Consider the following 17,403-nt stretch of genomic DNA (forward strand, 5'->3'; position numbering starts at 1 on the left):
GCTGATCTGATTGATTTTGCTGTTTCACCCACCCTTATAAACAAAAATACTGAAAATCCCTAATGGTGGTTCTCACAACCCAGGGGAATTCCAATAGAAAGATCTTTGAAATAAGAGATGGAACTGCATTGGGAGACTTGCTCCGAGACTATGTTCGGGCATTGGAACTATACTCGATCGATATGGAGAGTGTGAGGGAATCTTTATCCTCGATTTTTGCATACATATTTCTTTTAACTGTGCAGATCTTCGGGTTCCTGTGGGTCGTCTCATGGACTGAAGGCAAAAAAGGGATAAGTTCTGCTGCAGGACTGTCTTTTGGGGCCTTTTGTGTGATGACTATGTTCTTCTTTGGAGCCGGATATATTTACAAAGAAATCCTCAAGAAAAGAGCTGATTCGTCATACATCTCGTATGTCTATGTGGTTGGGCTTTCTGTTGTACACTACCCGTATCTTATGTTTATAGGACTATTGGCAAAGAATATATGGATGTTTCTTTGTATGATGGCCATCACCTCGATTTCCCAGTTTCTTATCCGATCATCTATGCTGAGGAACCACAACTTCGAGAGCAGTAGAGATGGATTTATGTTTGACATTGCCTCGTTTATCCTCCAGTGTGGGTTCTGTTTTGGAAGTCTTTCTCTCTTTAGTTTCCTATCGCCTGGGAATTAAACTTTTTAAGTAAGAACAGAATATTTACTTTATTTAACTCTGTTTCCTTCAGTTGTATGTCTTGTTTAACTCGTATCCCTTTCCAGATGCCCAAGCAATATTGATTCCATTGTTTGTGTCCACCTGATGGATGGTTTTTCCATCTTCAATCCCAAGGTTCTTTATGAAAGAAATCAGATAAAACAACCTACGGCATTCGAGAGACTCAAGAAGATTGCACTTCTTGTAGAACTTGTCCTTGACTTCCTTCATGCTTGTCTTCTCGCCTCTGGCAATCTTTCCAAACTCGTCATGGAAGTAAGAAAGTAGATACAAGCTGTCGACATCATTTAGGAAGGGCTTTCTAACTACGTTTGCAAGCTTCAATACGATGTTTGTAGCACACAATTCCTGGCTATTGTCATCCTTGGACTTGCACTCTTCAGGATCCGACAAACCAAGGGATGTGATTCCAAGGTCGATTGACTCGGAAGTCACTCTTCCGTTCTTTTCTAGAAAAGATATTTGAGTACTTCCTCCGCCCATGTCGATGATTCCTAGGCTTTTCTGCTCGTTTTCCTTTCCCTTGTTGGAGAGAATTAGTGCCATGAGAGCAAATCTTCCTTCATCTATCCCATTTATCACCTCGATCTCCTTGAGATTGTATTCCTTTAGCTCATTCCTTACAAGATCCAGAATGTGGTCTGAACGCGATTTGTCCAATGTTCTGAATCCTGCAGTTCCGTAAAACCCAATAGGCATCTCCTTGATGTTGTTGTAGAACGGCTTTGCATGTGTGAAGAGTTCTCTGATTGAGTTTTGGATCTCCTCGTCACTTTTTGCACCTGCTAGGCCTTGAGAATTTGTAAAAAGGCCCTGGTGCTTGATCTCTCCATCAACAAACCCATATATATTCAATCTTGTTCCTGTGGATCCTGCATCTATTACCCCACTGTATGTCATCTTGGACGGGGAAAAGGCCTTGGAATTGGAGGGGGAAGAAAGACCTAAGATAATTCCTGGGAGCAAGAGGAGCAGCATAGTATCCATTTGAGTTTGTTTTTTTGTTCGAAGCAGAAATCTTCCATCTTGTTTTAGATCATCAACGCCGAAAAGATAAAGAGGCTCAACAGAAGTACTATATGGGAGTTGGATGGATTTCTATTGAATAATAGATTTGAAGTCTCCCCTGTATGGCAACGCTGTCTCAGAAGAAACTTGTAGAGTCCATAAAACTGATTGAAAGAGAGTGGATAAAGATGCACAAGGCATTAGCCAGATCAAGATGTGGAGAGGTAAAGGAAGTCAAGTACAAGTATGTCGAAATGATTGGGAGAGGGTCTTTTGGAGTAGTTGTTAAAATAATGGATGACAGACTTAATTTCTTTGCTCTGAAGAGAGTTTACCAAGACAGGAGATATCACAATAGAGAACTCAGTATATTGATGGAAGTAGACCATCCAAACATTGTGAGACTTGTATCGTACTTCTATACGGATAAGACCCCATCTGGAATGTATCTTAACATTATTACGGACTTTGTTGGGATGAATCTGGAGGAGTACATGAAGGCAAATAGAAATGTAGAAATAGACACGATTAGACCAATATACAGGCAGATTTTGGAAGGGCTGGAATATTTACATGAGAAGAAGATATGCCACAGAGATATGAAACCATCCAATATACTCATAGGCCCAAATGGGTTGGTCAAGATTTGTGATCTTGGAAGTGCAAAGGTTATTGGCAATGGGGAGAAGAATATAACATACATATGCTCCAGATTCTACAGGGCACCCGAGAACCTTCTGGACTACAAGGAGTATGATTTTAAGATAGACATATGGTCTGTAGGATGCGTTGTTGCAGAGTTTAGACACTCTGGGCCTATGTTTAAAGGAGATACGAGTGGATCCACACTCAACAGGATTCTGGAAATTGTTAAAGCTTCTGAGGACGATTTGATTGGACTCGGATGCCAAAGGACCGATTACAAGCCTGGAGTAGGGGTGAGGAAGTATCTTGAGAAGCTCTTCGATGATCCCGATCTTCTTGAAGTTCTGGAGAAGTCCTTGGTATTTTCTCCCAGTAAGAGATCCACTGCTTCTTCGTTGCTAAAGAGTCGGTTTTTCCAATGAGTACATGCCCATTGGTCTTCGATATTGTACAGCCGAATTTTGTTCTGCATGTAATGCAGAGTGTATTTTGATGTAATTAAACATCTTTTTGAACAGGAAGAAGATTAGAAATGGGGATTTTTATTTACTCAACAGTTACAGACTTGGCAAGATTTCTTGGGAAGTCGGCGTTGTATCCCCTTGCGACGGCAAGATAGTAGGATAGGAGTTGCAGAGGAATAACAGCAAGGATTCCCTGGAGGCAATCCACTGTTTTCGGGATAACCAACAGATGGTGTCCTGCATAGTCCTTGGAAATGTCTTCGGTGCATATCATAATAGGCTTTCCACCTCTTGCAAGAATTTGTTCCATTGCATTTCTTGCCTTGTCGTAGAACGTATCCTTTGTTATCACAAAGATAATCCTGAACTTGTCATCTACAAGAGCAATGGGGCCGTGCTTTAGCTCTCCAGCTGCAAGTCCTTCGGAATGTATGTAGGTTATTTCCTTTATCTTCAATGCTCCTTCCAAGCAGGTTGAATACTGGTGTCCCCTTCCTATAATCAGAAGGTTTGCATCATTCTTCAGTACATCTGCTAGATCTCTTGTCGAATTGCTCAACTCCAGGGTCTTGTCTATATGGCTGCTTAGGTTCTTGAGCCCTTCCATTATTTCTCTTCTTCTCTCTTGTTTTGGAAGGCTCTGTTCACTTAGCTGAAGGGCAACTAGCACCAATGCAACATACTGGCTTGTATAGGCCTTGGTACTTGCCACACCTATCTCTGGCCCAGCGTTTATGTGGATGCCGCATTCTGTTTCTCTTGAAATGGTGCTTCCAACAACATTTGTTATCCCAACACAAAGAGCCCCTTTGGATAAGCAGTACCTGAGTGCCATGACACTGTCTGCTGTTTCTCCGCTTTGAGACACAAAAAACACACAGTCGCTTCTTAGTATAGGAGGCCTTCTGTCCAGAAAGTCACTGGCTATTTCAACACTCACAGGGATCTCAAGGAGCTCTTCAAGCAGTCCCCTATTTGCAAGGCTGGCATGATAACTGGTTCCACATGCCACAAATATTATCCTTTGGGATCTTCTTATGTCATCGATGTGGTCCTTAAGGCCTCCTAAAGAAACTTTGAAGTTTTCAAAGTTGATCCTTCCCCTCATCGTGTTAACCACAGATTCCCTTTGTTCATTGATCTCCTTGAGCATATAATGGTCATAGCTCCCCTTCATGATTTCAGCCAATTCGGTCTCGATTGTCTTGACTTCCCTTGTACTAGACCCGGTCTCCTTTATCTTTGAATGCATCCTGTGGATAAATATGTTACCATTGGACACGTGGGCTATGTCGTTGTCTTCAAGATAGATAACCTTTCTTGTGTGCTCCACAAGGGCAGATGCATCCGATGCAACAAAGATCTCAAGAGGTTCCTTATTGTATGTATGCAGAGAACATTCTTGAACGCCCTTTGATATAGTTTCGATATTTGGATTAAATTTGTACTTATCGAAGTTTGGAGACATTAGTGGAGAGCCCAAAGGAGAGATAGAATGGTCCATGGAGTCGTCATAGTTAACACCGAAGAAATCAAAGGACATCTTCCCTGAGGGCTTGAGGCCTATAAGGACAGGGGAAGACTTCCTAACAACAACCAGTTCGTTGGGAAACAAAGAAGAAACAAACACAAACGCAAATGCTCCTTCGCAATGTCTTACAACCCTCTTTACAACTGATACGAAGTCAGGTTTTTTTCCTTCCTTCTCCATCTCTTTGTAGAAATAGAGTGCAAGTTTTGCTGCACACTCCGTGTCTGTACTGGATTCAAATGTAAATCCTCTCTTTTCAAGATATACCTTGAGATCCTTGTAGTTCGTGATAATTCCATTGTGGACGACAAGGAAGTTGTTCTCCTTGTCACTGCTTAGAGGATGAGAATTTTCAACACTCGGCTGGCCATGTGTGGCCCATCTAGTATGAGCAATGCTAACATGGTTGGAAACCTTTCTTGAAAAATCAATGGGGGCTTGGATGTTTTTTATTTCGCGAAGCTTATCAACTTTTCCAACAGACCTGATTTTGACAAAGTCCCTATCGCTGTTGTCTGTGATGCAGAATCCTGCAGAGTCATATCCTCGGTATTCTATCCTCTTCAAGCCATTTATCATGATGTTGGCTATTTCGTCCTTGGTTTTTTCTGTAGAGAAGTTTGCGTATCCAAATATTCCGCACATATGGTCTGAAAATTTAGTTTATTTATACATGAAAAGAAGGTTAGATGAAGTTTATTGATAAACAAAATTGATAACCAATTAATTTCCATGAATTCATTATCTTGGGAGGGGATTTGTGGAAAGCAATAGACTTCAGATATCCCCAATGAGAATTTCTCTGAAAGACGAGAAGTTTTTTCGAACCATGATAGGTGTATTTGCCGATAAAGGGAACATCGAATTTGATATAAGGCCGGAGGAAATCACAGCCTCATCGTGTGGTCAAAGTAATTTTTATTTGGTGATAAATAACGATGTGTTTACGGCTGATGGAGAATGTTTATCATTTGTTGTGAAAGCTCAGCACCTACTTGAGGGTATAAATGCTCTAGGCCGATATGATCTCGTTATTGAGGACGATCTTAAGCTTTTAGACGGAGGGAACACTATATTTATTCCTTTTCTACCAGCGCCAAAAAGCGAATACGAGGAGCCTGACACTCCTGTCGCAAAGCTCGTTGTAAGCCCTGAGCTACTGGAGGCATTTGGGATGCTGAAGGGGGTTGTGACATATGAAATAGAGGGAAACAAGCTATTTATTAGAAAGGCCGGAAGCGATGTTCTGGAGGAAATTGAATTTTTGACGGGAGGATTCATTATAGCTGGAGATCTTCAATTTAAGTGTAATAACAGATGGACAGATGTGTTGGCCGGGATCAAGAGTTATGTTGACTCCATAATGCTTACATTTGGCGCAAACACTCTGTGCATTCAATTTCTATTTAAAAAGTATTCTAGAAGTTATTTAGAGTTGCAGGTCTGGAGATCCCTCGGGGATTGATTTAGGGCCCGGAGATAAAAAGAAACGGCCATAATACCCCAAATGGAAAGCAAAGGGTCGAATTACCACTGGGCCGAGTCCGACTTGTCTGGCTGGGCAAAGGATAAGATCAAGGAGACCTTAGAACATCGAGGCTACAAAGTGAATGAGATGGATGTGATGGTTAAGATATGCCAAAGGATGAATACATTAGGGCTGGTGTATATGATAGGCTTTGAGTGCACGAAGGATGGAAAGTATTGTAGCATAAGAAACTTCTACTCTGTGTCTGAAAAGGCAGAAGGGATGGAAGACTTCGAATGGTTTCCCGGGTTTTTCTCGGAGCTTGAGGAAGAGGCAATACTCAAGTTTGGAAGCCGAGTTCTGGATACTAATAGGCAAGTGGAGGAGAGAAAACCTTGTGTCAGGAGTATAGATGCTGAGGATGCAAAGACTGTAGACATAAGTTACAAGGCAAGCATTAACTGCGAGATTAATGAGTTCAAGAATTTCATCCTATCCCAAGAATATATTTCCATGTGGAGTGGGTATAGGGCAACCTTTGATGGAGACGACATCCTAATTGACGGGGTAATCATCCGGAGACTCCGAGAAGAGAACGGATGTATCAGGATGGAGTGGAAACTCGAGAGATGGAGTCACTTCACAGAAGTTAAGATATCTCTCGAGTCTTTTCTTAATAGCTCAAAGGTAACAGTGAAACAAAAGGCTGTTCCAATCAAGGAAGAGAAAAGCATTAGAATGTGGTGGCATGAGAAAGTATTTGCCTCGATTTCTACTTGCTTTGGATTTATCCTAAAGCCTCTAGAATAATCTGCAGGGCTTGACTACAATAAAACACAAGATTTCTAAATCGAGTATAAATGTGGACTCCTGCATCAACAGACATGGTGGCATGGAAAGATGGAAGGGGCGATTGTATCATAAGATGTTTTGGATGTGGCAATGTTGTCTGTAGAAGGGCAAGACGGGCCATGCTTCTATCCAATGTAAAGATCGAAGTATATTCGGCAAATGTTCCCACAGAATGTGTGAAGTGTGTAAGAGACGGTTACCTGGCATATTCATGTCAGTGTATTGTTGTTGATGCAGAATGTAGATGTTGCCGAATGATTCTAGGATATCATATTTTACATCCATGCAAGTTATGCGAAGAGATTGGAGGCATCAGACATGCATGGATCTTTGATACAAGCTCTGTCATTTCCTCCATCAGAAGGGAAAGATCAGAGGCTTGCTTGAACGTGTCTGCAGCATGGAATGGGGAAGGAGACAACGAAGTGAAGATAAGATAGTTTGAGAATTAAACAAAACAGCCTAAATGACTTTATTGCTATTTCTTTAAAGTAAGCACCAAAACATATGCTGAATGGCAGAAAAATAGAGCTCATGACTTATTCAAGAGCCTGATGTACATTTCTATCATTTGCGATATTATCAAAACAACATTACTTAATATTATAATAATCAGAACAACCTCGAACTTTTCAATACTGCTCCTATTTGTGTTTTCGTTGAGGATCTCTAGTATTCCGTTAATCACGTCACACCTCCTGTTCAGCAGGTCTGCCCTTGGCTTGATATCCAAATACCTCTTACATGTTTCATAGAGAGACGAAAATGCAGGGTAGTCCCACACAAACTCAGGCTCATCAAGAATATTGGATCCAAGATTTAGATTGAACCTTAGTCTATGCAATTTACCTATCATCTTCAATATCTCCTTCTTGCTTTTGCTGACCTTTCCCTCCCTCTCGACCTCTTCAGGGAACTCCTTAACTGCATCGATCGTGTTGTCCACAAGATTCTCGAAGTAGTCCAGCTTCACACTCTTGGCTATTGCAATCGAAATCACCATCTTTGTAAAGTGATTTTCAGAGTTCAAGTATATTACATCGTTGATAATAAATGGATTATCCGTTATACCATATTTGAAGGACTCAATCTCCACCTCGCTCGGCTCATGTCCGTTTTCCTCATACTTCTCAACAAGCTTGACTATCATCGATTCCTGCATCTCAGACATTCCCCAACACACTACAACACCGTACTCGTAGAAGAAGCAGTCATGTCTTTCTCCACTGCCCTTGAAGTTCATCAGAGTGTACAGACATTCCCCAAAGTACATGGAGACTTTGTTGCATAGAGAGTTGCTCTTCAAATACTTGTACAGATTCTTGAGGTCGTATCCGTCTGCAGTACAATAGGCTGTTACTCTGAACAGCTTCGTGTCTGGGACCGTGTTTTCCTCTTTTGGCATCATGTCTGTTTCAATCTTCAGTGCATATGCATCCTTGAGGGCTCGAAGCTCTATCCTGGCCTGCTTCCTGCCTCCAGCATTTGGTTCTCTACTTATATCAGTCAAGTATACCTTCTGTTTGTTGTAGTCTTCGGCCATAAATGCTCAGGGATAAAATTTTGGGGTTAGAAATCGGTCTCCTTACTTCAAAAGGAGAAGAGACATAAACGGATTTATTGATTGGAAAAATATTCACTCACCTCCTTCTTGAACTCAGGGGACCTCTTCCGGTTTCCCTGGGGCCTTGTAAAGTACTTGAAGAGCTCACTTCGCTTAAAAATCTTTTCGTCCTCAAACATCCTCAGATACTCCTGGATCTTTTTCTTCTCCTTTCCATTCTCAACAATCTCCTCGGCAGAGCTTAAGAGAGCTTTCGTTGAAATCAGATTCCCTATGCCCTTGCATTTCCTAAGGCCACCATCAAACATTAGAACTTCTTTTCCGATACTTTCGTCGGAAAGTCCATGGCTTCGAAGTAGATTTACAATATCTTCCGATTTGTCCTCTCCAGACTCCATCAACCTTTTCATCTCGTCCTGGTACTTATCATCTTCTTCATCTCCAGGATTAAAATAGGCATCATCCCGTTCCAAGGAATTCCTCTCTACATCCTTGAGAATCATTCCATTTAGTTTGGAGCTTTTGACATCGGATATCTTTCCGCAAGCCAGGCATTCTAGAGATAACCCGCCATTGTTGATATAGAATGTCTCTGGGTTGTTGCAAAATGGACACATAACATATGCATCGATGAAGTCATATATCAGGTCTTGAATCCTCGAGGATTCATATCTCCCGTTCACAGCATACCGTCCCTTTCCAATGTCTGTCCTAGTAGCCAGTTCATAACTCATAAACTTTAGAATGTACAAAGGCGGCCTCTTCAGAGAGGAGCTGATATCCTCCAGATTCACAATCACTGTTCTTGTGTTTCCAGCCTTTCCTTCCTGCTTTACAACTGCTCTAGGCATCTTGTACCTATAGTAAAAGTCATTATTTGTTCTATTTATGTCGATCATGCCATAAATGGGAATGTGTATATTGGGGGATTTACCCATAAACACATGGCTTTGATAAAAAATTGCTAAGGATCCTCCATGGGTAAGAGCAAAAGTACTGGAAGAACAAGGCTGGATAAGTATTATAATCTTGCAAAGGAAAAGGGCTACAGAGCAAGATCTGCATTCAAACTCCTTCAAATTAATAGGAAGTATGCATTCCTTGAGAAAGCACATGTGCTCATCGACCTGTGTGCAGCTCCGGGGTCGTGGTGCCAAGTTGCAGCTCAGGAAATGCCTCTAAGAAGGAAGATAGTTGCAGTTGATTTGGAGCCGATAAAGTTCATGGGGGATGTCGACACGATCACAGCAGACATAACCTCAGATGAGTGCAGGCTTAGACTACGGGAGATACTTGGAACACACAAGGCAGATGTTGTACTCCACGATGGAGCACCAAATGTGGGAACGTCATGGGAAAATGATGCATTTAATCAGAATCTCCTTGTATTGCATTCAGCCAGGCTCACAGCGGAGTTTCTAAAGAAGGGCGGTGTATTTGTTACAAAAGTGTTCCGATCCCAGGATTACTTTTCATTGCTGAATATATTGTCGCAGCTTTTTGAGACTGTTGAGACCTCGAAGCCGCTCAGCTCTAGAAGCCAAAGTGCAGAAATATTTCTTGTGTGCCTTGGGTTTATTGGAGAAGAGGAGGTAGACTACTCGATTCTGGATCCTTCTGCAGTCTTTACGGAAATGAAGGAGACAGGAGGGTATGAGGATTTCAACTTCCACAAGAAACTGAAGCTTACAGAGTTCCTGAAGGAGGAGAATCCCGAAATTTTGTCTGAGATGCTTTTAAAGTATTCGGAGATTGTAGTTGATATAGATGAAAAAGACATAGAGAAGATCTTGGAGCCTGAGTTTCTGTATCTGTTTAAGGATCTCCAATTACTAGGAAAGGGAGAAGTCAGAAAGATTCTAGCCAAGAGGAAGAAGATCATTCGGGCAGTGCGGAAAGGAGATGTTGACATTCCAGCACTGGACTTCCTTGGAAGAAATGAAGAAGAGGAGATTGAGATGAAAGAAAAGAGTGTTGAGGAGAAGATAGAGGAGATAGAGATGCTTCTTGAAAAGAAAAAAAAACAGTCCCGCCGTGAAGAGTGCAAGACAAAGAATGAACAACCAGCCGAGTGTTTTTTTAAGGACTCAGTGTTTGATAAGCTGAATATTATAAGTGATAATGAAGAGGAATTGGAAGAAAGTCCGGAGCAGGATATTGAAGTGAGCAGTTGTTCGGACAGTCTAGATCTCGATGAAGAAGAGCTTATGTGTATTGCAAAACTTAAGGAGGATCCCGAGGGGTTTGTGGAGGATACCATTGACAGATACATCCGTGATCCCAATGAAAAGCTTCCAAACTATCTTCGTGAGGACCAAGAAGCCTTTTTTTCAAGGCCTTCAAAAGCCGAGGAAAGAAGGCTCACAAAAAAGGAAAAAGAGGCACTTAGCAGACGTAAGACAAGGGCTGAGAGGAGAGCTGAAATGTTTATGAAAGATCTGGTAATAGATGATTCTGAAGAAGAGGGCAAGGTAGCAAAGAAGATTTATAAGTCATCCTTTAAGAAGACAAAGACTAAGCCGAGAGTTGTGTTCCCTAAGAAGGGAAGATGTGGAGTCCCGCGAGGGAAGGGGAGAGTTGTGATGCTGGATAGAAGGCTAAAGAAGGACAAAAGAAAAGGAAAGGCCTGATGCTATAGCCCGTCCTGAGTAATAGAGCATATCATTAAAAGGATTTACTTATTTATGGAATTTAAAGACACCAAAAGATCAAGTTTATTTCAGATTTTCATTCATTGCCTATGCTCGATGATATAGCCATTGCACACACAAGCCCGAGAAGGCCAACAACCTCTCCAAAGATTAGTATTAAGAAGAAGATACTGTTGAACTTCTTTTGTTGGGACCTTGTGACACATGCAACCTTTGCAGAGTAGCCTATGGAATATCCAGCAACACCTGAGGATACGCCATTAACCACACATGCACTCAGGACCAAAAGGCCATCCTTGAGAGATTCAATCTTCTTGTCATAAACCATGAAGTATAGAATCACAGAGTACATTGTTGGAGCTGTAATGAAGATGATTGGAACAAGGGAGTAGGTGGTATTAACAACATTTTCAGCAGCCTTACAGATGCCCTCCGAGCCTGCTATGAATCCCAGGCCTCCGCCTATGGCAGAAAGAGAAATCATCAGTCCTGGGCCTAGCTTTGAAATGATTAAACTTAGTGTCTTCTCGTCTAACTCCATGTATACCCTTGTTTTATTTTGATAAATATTTTAGAAAACAAAGTTTCCAAATCGAAACAACCTGTACTTACCAGATTGGCCAATACAAAATGGGAGGCGTATGGAATGTCCCATGGGGAAGAGCGACTTTCTCGCAAAGTTTGAAGAGATGAAGGATGGGACGTTTACGCCTAAGGACCAGTCCCAGAATTGGTGCCGGCATTTTGGAGTGAAGAAGGACAAGAGGCTGCACCTGTACCCCGAAGAGATGCTGTACTTGTACGACAGAAATCCTAAAGAAGAATACTCGGTGAGAACAAAGGCATACTTCTTTATCAGAAACAACTGCTACAACCTTCTTCTCGGAGAGGACGGTAGATTTCTTCTGTACAGGAGGCATAAGAACTTCAATAGAAAGAAGGATAAGCCGATCTGCTTGATGAGATATGTACACAGGGATGAGTGGATGGAAGATTCAACCAAAGACATTGTCGATGAGTCTTTCTGTGTGCTATCTGATGATGTGTTTACCTTTCTGAGGATCCGAAAAGTCTTAAAGCTTGGGATGGACACTCCTGAAAATTTGAGGAAATGGGATGGAGAACCCTTTTGAACCCCTCATCTTTTTCCCAAGACTTCTCAAGCCCTTGAAATGAGTAGGAACGGACAAGGAGACCAAGGACAACTGACAAAAACAATAATAGCCGTTGGATTCAATGACCAGAAACATCAGGAAGAAGTAAGAGGCAGGGTTGAAAAGCATTTTGATGTAAGAGAAAGCTACAAAATCCAAAACGACCATAGAGTGCTTTGCATACTCTTTTACGACGAGAGGAGGGCAAGAGAAGCGATTTCTTTCCTCAAGGAAGAGGGTATTTCATCCTACCACATAATAAGCAAGTATGAGATTCCCAGGGATATGGACAAATGCGATGAATCCCGAAACCAAAGCACACTGCTATTTACTTTCAAGAACTTAGCGGGCTCTGTTGACGACAAAGAGTTTGGAGAGCAGGTTGGGCGATTTGGAGAAGTGAAGGACATTCGATACGTTAAGACACATCAAAGATGTGTGGAGTTCTATGACTCAAGAAGTGCAGTTGCAGCTTTCCATGGAATGAACGAGCTGAAGTTTATGGATGGAATGATGCAGGCAAAGTGGGTGTGGGATCTCTCCACAAAGACGAGATGGGAGCTTATAAGGTTAACAGACAGTATTTTGAAGGAATGTAAGTTGGAGATAAAGACGCCTACAAAGAGAGAGAGTGAGGAGAGCAAGGAAGAAATAAAGAGAAAGAAAAAAGTACAGGACAGCGACACGGCACACCCTAGAAATATATTCTTGAAAAGGTTTGATTCCTTCATTGCTTTGAATATTGACCATATAACCGAGGGATATGTCAATGACTGATTAAGCAGGGAATTTCTGGAGCCTTATTTAAGATGCAAGCACTACCTGAACATCCACCTTTAAAGAAGCAAGTAAAGAACCAGAAGTAAATGTTTAATATAACTTCTTATTTCTTCTTCATCGTTTTGAGGGGTTTCTTGGGCCTCAGATCCTTACTGTCGCACTTTCTGCACTTCTGTGCAGACTTCCCAGACCTCGCATAACATCTTCGACAGATAAGACAGTCGTTTTTTTCCTTCATGGCCATGGCACCGTCGTTTTCAGACATGTTTCCCCCTCCTCCAAGAAGTCTGGGATACATTGTAATTGTATCGAGATTCCTTATGCCATAGCTTGCCACTGTGTTGGAATCCTCCAATATTCTAGAGTTGTGCTGCAGAACTACCATTGAAGAACTAAGTCCACAGGCGTTTCCGGCAAGGCCTTTCAAAGACAGAATAGGCTCCGATGGATCGGCCTGAACAAACGAAGTCTTTCCACAAAACCTCACTACAATCTTCATTCTTAAAGGGCAAAAATTTCCAGAGTAAAATCTGTGAAGTTCTCCAGACAGCCTGGGGACAATACAAGTAAAGACATTTATTCTACTCAAACATTCGATGGCAAATCCAGTACACTCGGCACATGGGGCATATTTTCCTCTGCTGGAGCCACAATGCTATGCAATGCGAATGGAAGGTGTGTTTACACTTGCCTATGCATGGCTTGCACTCGATAGGATGCTTACATTTTATGCACATCTGGTCAAAACTCTGCTGGCATATCCCGCATATATCGCTTTCTATGTCCCATTTCCAATTGTAAACAGGATAGACTTTCTTAATCTTTATTTCGACCATTCTATCGGACAGGTTTTATGATTGTGGGGAGTCACTTTCGCTCGAAGATAAGCCTGTAGAAAATTCCAGACTTACAGAGAGAGCCTCATGCAATGGAACCAAAAGGCAGTTGAAAAAGACAAGATTGGATCTCTAGATGATAGAATGAAAAATTTGCAAAGAGTCCCAGAAAGAGGGAGAAAAAACGTAGCCCTGAAATGGGGATAAAGTACAGCTATGAGATACATGATCCTTCGAAGGCTGTGAAGGGTAAGATCGACAATGCAAAGGTAAGCTTCAAGAAGACTAGAGAGACTTGCTGTACTCTAAGGAAGAGGAAGCTGCTTGACGCAATTCAGTATCTGAAAAACGTGATTAGCAAGACCGAATGTGTACCGTTTAGAAGATACAACCGTGGATGCGGGCAAACACACCAAGCAAGGAAGTTCAGCATACCTAGAAAAGAGATTGTGAAGGCCAATGGAGAGAAAGTGATTAAAAGGGGACATGTCCAAACAAGAGGGAGATGGCCTAAGAAGTCTGCCGAGTTCGTAATTTCACTTCTTGAAAGCGTCAAGGAATCTGCAGAATCCAAGAGTTTGGATGTGGGAAGTTTGGTGATAACACATATCCAAGTCAGCAAAGCTCCAAAGATCTTTGGAAGGACCTTCCGAGCACATGGAAGAGTAAATCCATTCAATAAGAGCCCATGCCATATTCAGGTTGTTGCAGAAGTGTTGGAGAGCAACGATGTTAGCATCGAGGCCTAAGCTACCTTACGATTAAAGGTTTTCTTCTTATTTTTTATTCCTTCCTAAAGGCCCTACTTGATGCTGAACAATAAGGGAAGGATCCATTCTATGAGCGGAGGATTTAATCTAAGAGCACCAAGGGAATATGGATTGTTTGAGGACATTGATTTTCCTATGTCTTTAGATTCCATGGATGAGCTGGACACTAGAAGTAGCATAGGGGCCATGAATGGAACAGAACTCCGAAAGGATGGCATAGAGAGTTTGTTTATAAGCAAAAAGAATGACTACAAAGAAGTGAAGGAGGAGGAAAAGTTCAACCCGTACGAAGACAACTCGGGAACAACTGTTTGCTTGAAACAGGATGACTTCATTATTGTTGCTGGAGATACAAGACATTCGTCGGACATGGTCATTAACTCTCGAGAAATGTCAAAAATATTTCGGATGGGGAACTTTCTTTTGACCGGGACAGGATTTTATGCAGACACCTATGAAGTCTATAGGAAAATGACAGATGAAATACTCCAATACGAAGTCGATGGGCCCATGAGTATTCATAGCTCGGCAAATTTGCTCTCAAAGATTTTGTACTCAAGAAGGTTTTTCCCATACTACTCGTTCTGTACTCTAAGCGGATTTGAGAAGGGAAAAGCTTACCTTTATCAATATGATCCTCTAGGATCTTATGATCTTACAACATGTGTATGCAAGGGAAGTGGAAGAAGCATGATTCAACCTCTGCTGGACTCGTTTATTGACAAAAAGAATTGGAATAACGCGAGTGATGCACAGATAAGCCAGGAAGACTGTATAAGACTGGTTGTAAAGGCATTCAATTCGGTAGCAGAGAGGGATATAAAGACTAAGGACAATCTGGAGATCTATGTTGTAAGAGAACACGAGCTGACTCACCAAATTCTCCCTCTGAGAAGAGATTAAAATCGATGTCTTATGCCTTGATTTTTTACCTTGTTGGGAGTCCCTTAATTTTTGGACGATTTTTAACCCGGGAAAGATATCCCCAAGCATTTGCAGATGAATTTCTTGTTTCCCATGTTTCTTTCGCTTGTCTGCTCCGAAAACTTGGGGATTCGATATGAAGACGTGATCAGCAAGTGGGTCAATTACGAGAAGAGGAGAATGAGGGATGGGCCTCTTGGGGTTTCGCCTTCTTCGTTTACTATCGAGAATGGAATGCCTAAAAGTAGAAGGCTTCTGGACTCGAAAACAATTTGGAATCCAGTAAGGATGTTTGAAGACGATTTTGAAGGACTAGAATGCAAAGGAGTTTTAAAAAAGATCTCTAGAGATGGAGACTCGAAATATTTGAGTGAGGGATATGAAACGCTGCTCGATGAATCAGGAATCAACTATTTGTGTCTATCGACGGCAGTTAGGCCGTTAAGAATCAGCATAGAGGGGATTACAAATGTAGCAATTGGATATAGAGGGTATTTTGATGAACAAAAGGCACAAAAACTAGGGGAATGTCTTTCTAGAGTTCTGAATGGAATGGAAGTGTGTGTTATTCCGGAATCCCTCTGTGGGTTGGTATCGAAGCTGGAGCATGTGGGAGAAGACGTTTCCTTGCACTGCATGGTAATTATGACTTCAGGGAGAAAGACAGTATTTTCACTTTACAAGGTGGAGATAAAGGACAAGGAGAGAAGATTTGAGAATCTGTTCCATGAGAGCCTTGACGGAATATCTGATTGGAAGATGGAAAGAATAGTATACGATTACATAGAGGAAAAGCTTAAGGAATACATTTCCATCAAAGACGATATTTCGGAGACAAGCAGAAACGTGGCATTCTATCCCCAGATAGAAGAGGGACGGGACTCTAGTTTGAGAATTGACATGAGGCCTATATACAAGGAGATCAGAAATGCTCTAAGATATGAGAATCCAAGGGGAGGAGTGAAGATGGTTAATGGGGTCAGTGTTGTTGATGGAGAAGAAAATGTAAGGTTTGTTATTGAGGCACCTATTTTTAACATTGAAGAAATTCAGAAAAGACTTGAGGAATTTGTTAAAGAGAACGAAGGGGAATTTGGCAGGATGGTTAAGGAGATAAAGAAGAAAGCGGAGGAGATTATTGAGCCAGGGGGTTACAGTGTGATGATGAGGTCTGAATTCTATGGGAATCCGATATTTGACAGGATCTTTGGCAATTTTGGCAAGAGAGACCACATAAGATCGGAAAGCATTGAGAAGGGAGCAGCAAGGATTATGAGAACAGAATATATGGTGATTGATCCGAAGATTCTACGTGTAAAAGGAAGAAGTGGAAATGGAGAAGCTTACTTGGATGAAGTCAAGGCAAGAAGGGAGATTGGAGAAATACTTGAGAAAAAGAAAGACAAAAAACTCAGAGATATTTTTGAGCTGGTACCTGATTCATGTATAGAAGAAGCAGATGAGATCTTTTCGGACGTTAGTGAGCTGGACTCCATCAAGAGGGCAGTGGAGAAGTGGAAAGAATTGGAAGCCAAAGACGGAGAGATTAGAGAAGAGAAAAGGTTGAGAGAGCAAGCTCTGAAGGATCTAAAAGAGGCGATAATTTCGGCAGAGAAGTTGGGAAAGAGTAATTTGGAAGTGTGGGATTCGGGATTGAAGGACGAGGTGACAAAAGCACTGGAGCATCTGAACATCATGAGCGCCGATAGCAAATATAAAAAGAAAGATATTGAAGAGGTGGAGTTCAACCTGATTATTAGAAGCAAAAGCCTGTTTAATGCATACGAAGAAAAGGCCAGGAAAGAGGCTGAGAAGAAGGAAGAAGAAAAAGCCGAGGGAGACGGAACTGAAAAGGAAGCTGAGGTAAACAAAGACTCTGAGGAGAAACCGGAGTCGGGAGAGGAGGGTAGATCTGAGCTCTAAGGAATTAAAATTGAGTCTTTTATATTCTGTATATGAATGGTCAGGTTTCTAAGTGGGAATTCCTTCTGCAGCACTTTACCTGAATTTTTGTAGGGAAAAACAATAGACCCTTAG

The 17,403-nt window shown here is 41.7% G+C and overlaps 18 protein-coding genes across 18 annotated transcripts; 11 read left to right on the forward strand and 7 right to left on the reverse strand.

The window, feature by feature from the left end:
- Positions 1-62: 62 nt before the first annotated feature.
- Eint_071210 (uncharacterized protein) lies at positions 63-677 on the forward strand (the record flags this gene model as incomplete). The annotated part of the gene is made up of 1 exon (XM_003073198.1): positions 63-677. The coding sequence occupies one exon, from the start codon at positions 63-65 to the stop codon at positions 675-677; it is 615 nt and encodes a 204-aa protein (XP_003073244.1).
- Positions 678-725: 48 nt separating this feature from the next.
- Positions 726-1,706, reverse strand: Eint_071220 (Golgi nucleoside diphosphatase; the record flags this gene model as incomplete). The annotated part of the gene is made up of 1 exon (XM_003073199.1): positions 726-1,706. The coding sequence occupies one exon, from the start codon at positions 1,704-1,706 to the stop codon at positions 726-728; it is 981 nt and encodes a 326-aa protein (XP_003073245.1).
- Positions 1,707-1,849: 143 nt separating this feature from the next.
- Positions 1,850-2,794, forward strand: Eint_071230 (Mrk1-like Ser/Thr protein kinase; the record flags this gene model as incomplete). The annotated part of the gene is made up of 1 exon (XM_003073200.1): positions 1,850-2,794. The coding sequence occupies one exon, from the start codon at positions 1,850-1,852 to the stop codon at positions 2,792-2,794; it is 945 nt and encodes a 314-aa protein (XP_003073246.1).
- A 124-nt stretch (positions 2,795-2,918) lies between these two features.
- Positions 2,919-5,012, reverse strand: Eint_071240 (glucosamine fructose-6-phosphate aminotransferase; the record flags this gene model as incomplete). The annotated part of the gene is made up of 1 exon (XM_003073201.1): positions 2,919-5,012. The coding sequence occupies one exon, from the start codon at positions 5,010-5,012 to the stop codon at positions 2,919-2,921; it is 2,094 nt and encodes a 697-aa protein (XP_003073247.1).
- A 145-nt stretch (positions 5,013-5,157) lies between these two features.
- Positions 5,158-5,832, forward strand: Eint_071250 (uncharacterized protein; the record flags this gene model as incomplete). Its single annotated transcript, XM_003073202.1, has 1 exon — positions 5,158-5,832. One exon carries the CDS (start codon positions 5,158-5,160, stop codon positions 5,830-5,832), a length of 675 nt encoding a protein of 224 aa, XP_003073248.1.
- Positions 5,833-5,874: 42 nt separating this feature from the next.
- Positions 5,875-6,645, forward strand: Eint_071260 (Hsp90 ATPase activator; the record flags this gene model as incomplete). The annotated part of the gene is made up of 1 exon (XM_003073203.1): positions 5,875-6,645. The coding sequence occupies one exon, from the start codon at positions 5,875-5,877 to the stop codon at positions 6,643-6,645; it is 771 nt and encodes a 256-aa protein (XP_003073249.1).
- Positions 6,646-6,719: 74 nt separating this feature from the next.
- On the forward strand, positions 6,720-7,127 carry Eint_071270 (uncharacterized protein; the record flags this gene model as incomplete). Its single annotated transcript, XM_003073204.2, has 1 exon — positions 6,720-7,127. The coding sequence occupies one exon, from the start codon at positions 6,720-6,722 to the stop codon at positions 7,125-7,127; it is 408 nt and encodes a 135-aa protein (XP_003073250.2).
- A 92-nt stretch (positions 7,128-7,219) lies between these two features.
- Eint_071280 (putative transmembrane protein) lies at positions 7,220-8,230 on the reverse strand (the record flags this gene model as incomplete). The annotated part of the gene is made up of 1 exon (XM_003073205.1): positions 7,220-8,230. The coding sequence occupies one exon, from the start codon at positions 8,228-8,230 to the stop codon at positions 7,220-7,222; it is 1,011 nt and encodes a 336-aa protein (XP_003073251.1).
- A 74-nt stretch (positions 8,231-8,304) lies between these two features.
- Eint_071290 (eukaryotic translation initiation factor 5) lies at positions 8,305-9,150 on the reverse strand (the record flags this gene model as incomplete). The annotated part of the gene is made up of 1 exon (XM_003073206.1): positions 8,305-9,150. One exon carries the CDS (start codon positions 9,148-9,150, stop codon positions 8,305-8,307), a length of 846 nt encoding a protein of 281 aa, XP_003073252.1.
- Positions 9,151-9,228: 78 nt separating this feature from the next.
- On the forward strand, positions 9,229-10,881 carry Eint_071300 (23S rRNA methyl-transferase; the record flags this gene model as incomplete). The annotated part of the gene is made up of 1 exon (XM_003073207.1): positions 9,229-10,881. The coding sequence occupies one exon, from the start codon at positions 9,229-9,231 to the stop codon at positions 10,879-10,881; it is 1,653 nt and encodes a 550-aa protein (XP_003073253.1).
- A 97-nt stretch (positions 10,882-10,978) lies between these two features.
- On the reverse strand, positions 10,979-11,443 carry Eint_071310 (putative vacuolar ATP synthase proteolipid subunit; the record flags this gene model as incomplete). The annotated part of the gene is made up of 1 exon (XM_003073208.1): positions 10,979-11,443. The coding sequence occupies one exon, from the start codon at positions 11,441-11,443 to the stop codon at positions 10,979-10,981; it is 465 nt and encodes a 154-aa protein (XP_003073254.1).
- Positions 11,444-11,555: 112 nt separating this feature from the next.
- Positions 11,556-12,035, forward strand: Eint_071320 (uncharacterized protein; the record flags this gene model as incomplete). Its single annotated transcript, XM_003073209.2, has 1 exon — positions 11,556-12,035. One exon carries the CDS (start codon positions 11,556-11,558, stop codon positions 12,033-12,035), a length of 480 nt encoding a protein of 159 aa, XP_003073255.2.
- A 39-nt stretch (positions 12,036-12,074) lies between these two features.
- Positions 12,075-12,833, forward strand: Eint_071330 (uncharacterized protein; the record flags this gene model as incomplete). The annotated part of the gene is made up of 1 exon (XM_003073210.1): positions 12,075-12,833. The coding sequence occupies one exon, from the start codon at positions 12,075-12,077 to the stop codon at positions 12,831-12,833; it is 759 nt and encodes a 252-aa protein (XP_003073256.1).
- Positions 12,834-12,939: 106 nt separating this feature from the next.
- Eint_071340 (putative ubiquitin/L40 ribosomal protein fusion) lies at positions 12,940-13,335 on the reverse strand (the record flags this gene model as incomplete). The annotated part of the gene is made up of 1 exon (XM_003073211.1): positions 12,940-13,335. One exon carries the CDS (start codon positions 13,333-13,335, stop codon positions 12,940-12,942), a length of 396 nt encoding a protein of 131 aa, XP_003073257.1.
- Positions 13,336-13,417: 82 nt separating this feature from the next.
- On the reverse strand, positions 13,418-13,672 carry Eint_071345 (RING-H2 zinc finger domain-containing protein; the record flags this gene model as incomplete). Its single annotated transcript, XM_009163612.1, has 1 exon — positions 13,418-13,672. One exon carries the CDS (start codon positions 13,670-13,672, stop codon positions 13,418-13,420), a length of 255 nt encoding a protein of 84 aa, XP_009161876.1.
- Positions 13,673-13,869: 197 nt separating this feature from the next.
- Eint_071360 (60S ribosomal protein L22/L17e) lies at positions 13,870-14,421 on the forward strand (the record flags this gene model as incomplete). The annotated part of the gene is made up of 1 exon (XM_003073213.1): positions 13,870-14,421. One exon carries the CDS (start codon positions 13,870-13,872, stop codon positions 14,419-14,421), a length of 552 nt encoding a protein of 183 aa, XP_003073259.1.
- A 60-nt stretch (positions 14,422-14,481) lies between these two features.
- On the forward strand, positions 14,482-15,345 carry Eint_071370 (20S proteasome subunit beta type-1; the record flags this gene model as incomplete). Its single annotated transcript, XM_003073214.1, has 1 exon — positions 14,482-15,345. One exon carries the CDS (start codon positions 14,482-14,484, stop codon positions 15,343-15,345), a length of 864 nt encoding a protein of 287 aa, XP_003073260.1.
- A 96-nt stretch (positions 15,346-15,441) lies between these two features.
- Eint_071380 (uncharacterized protein) lies at positions 15,442-17,289 on the forward strand (the record flags this gene model as incomplete). The annotated part of the gene is made up of 1 exon (XM_003073215.2): positions 15,442-17,289. The coding sequence occupies one exon, from the start codon at positions 15,442-15,444 to the stop codon at positions 17,287-17,289; it is 1,848 nt and encodes a 615-aa protein (XP_003073261.2).
- Between the last annotated feature and the right edge of the window lie 114 nt (positions 17,290-17,403).

Source organism: Encephalitozoon intestinalis, chromosome VII (genome assembly GCF_000146465.1).
Source record: "Encephalitozoon intestinalis ATCC 50506 chromosome VII, complete sequence".
NCBI lineage: Eukaryota > Fungi > Microsporidia > Unikaryonidae > Encephalitozoon > Encephalitozoon intestinalis.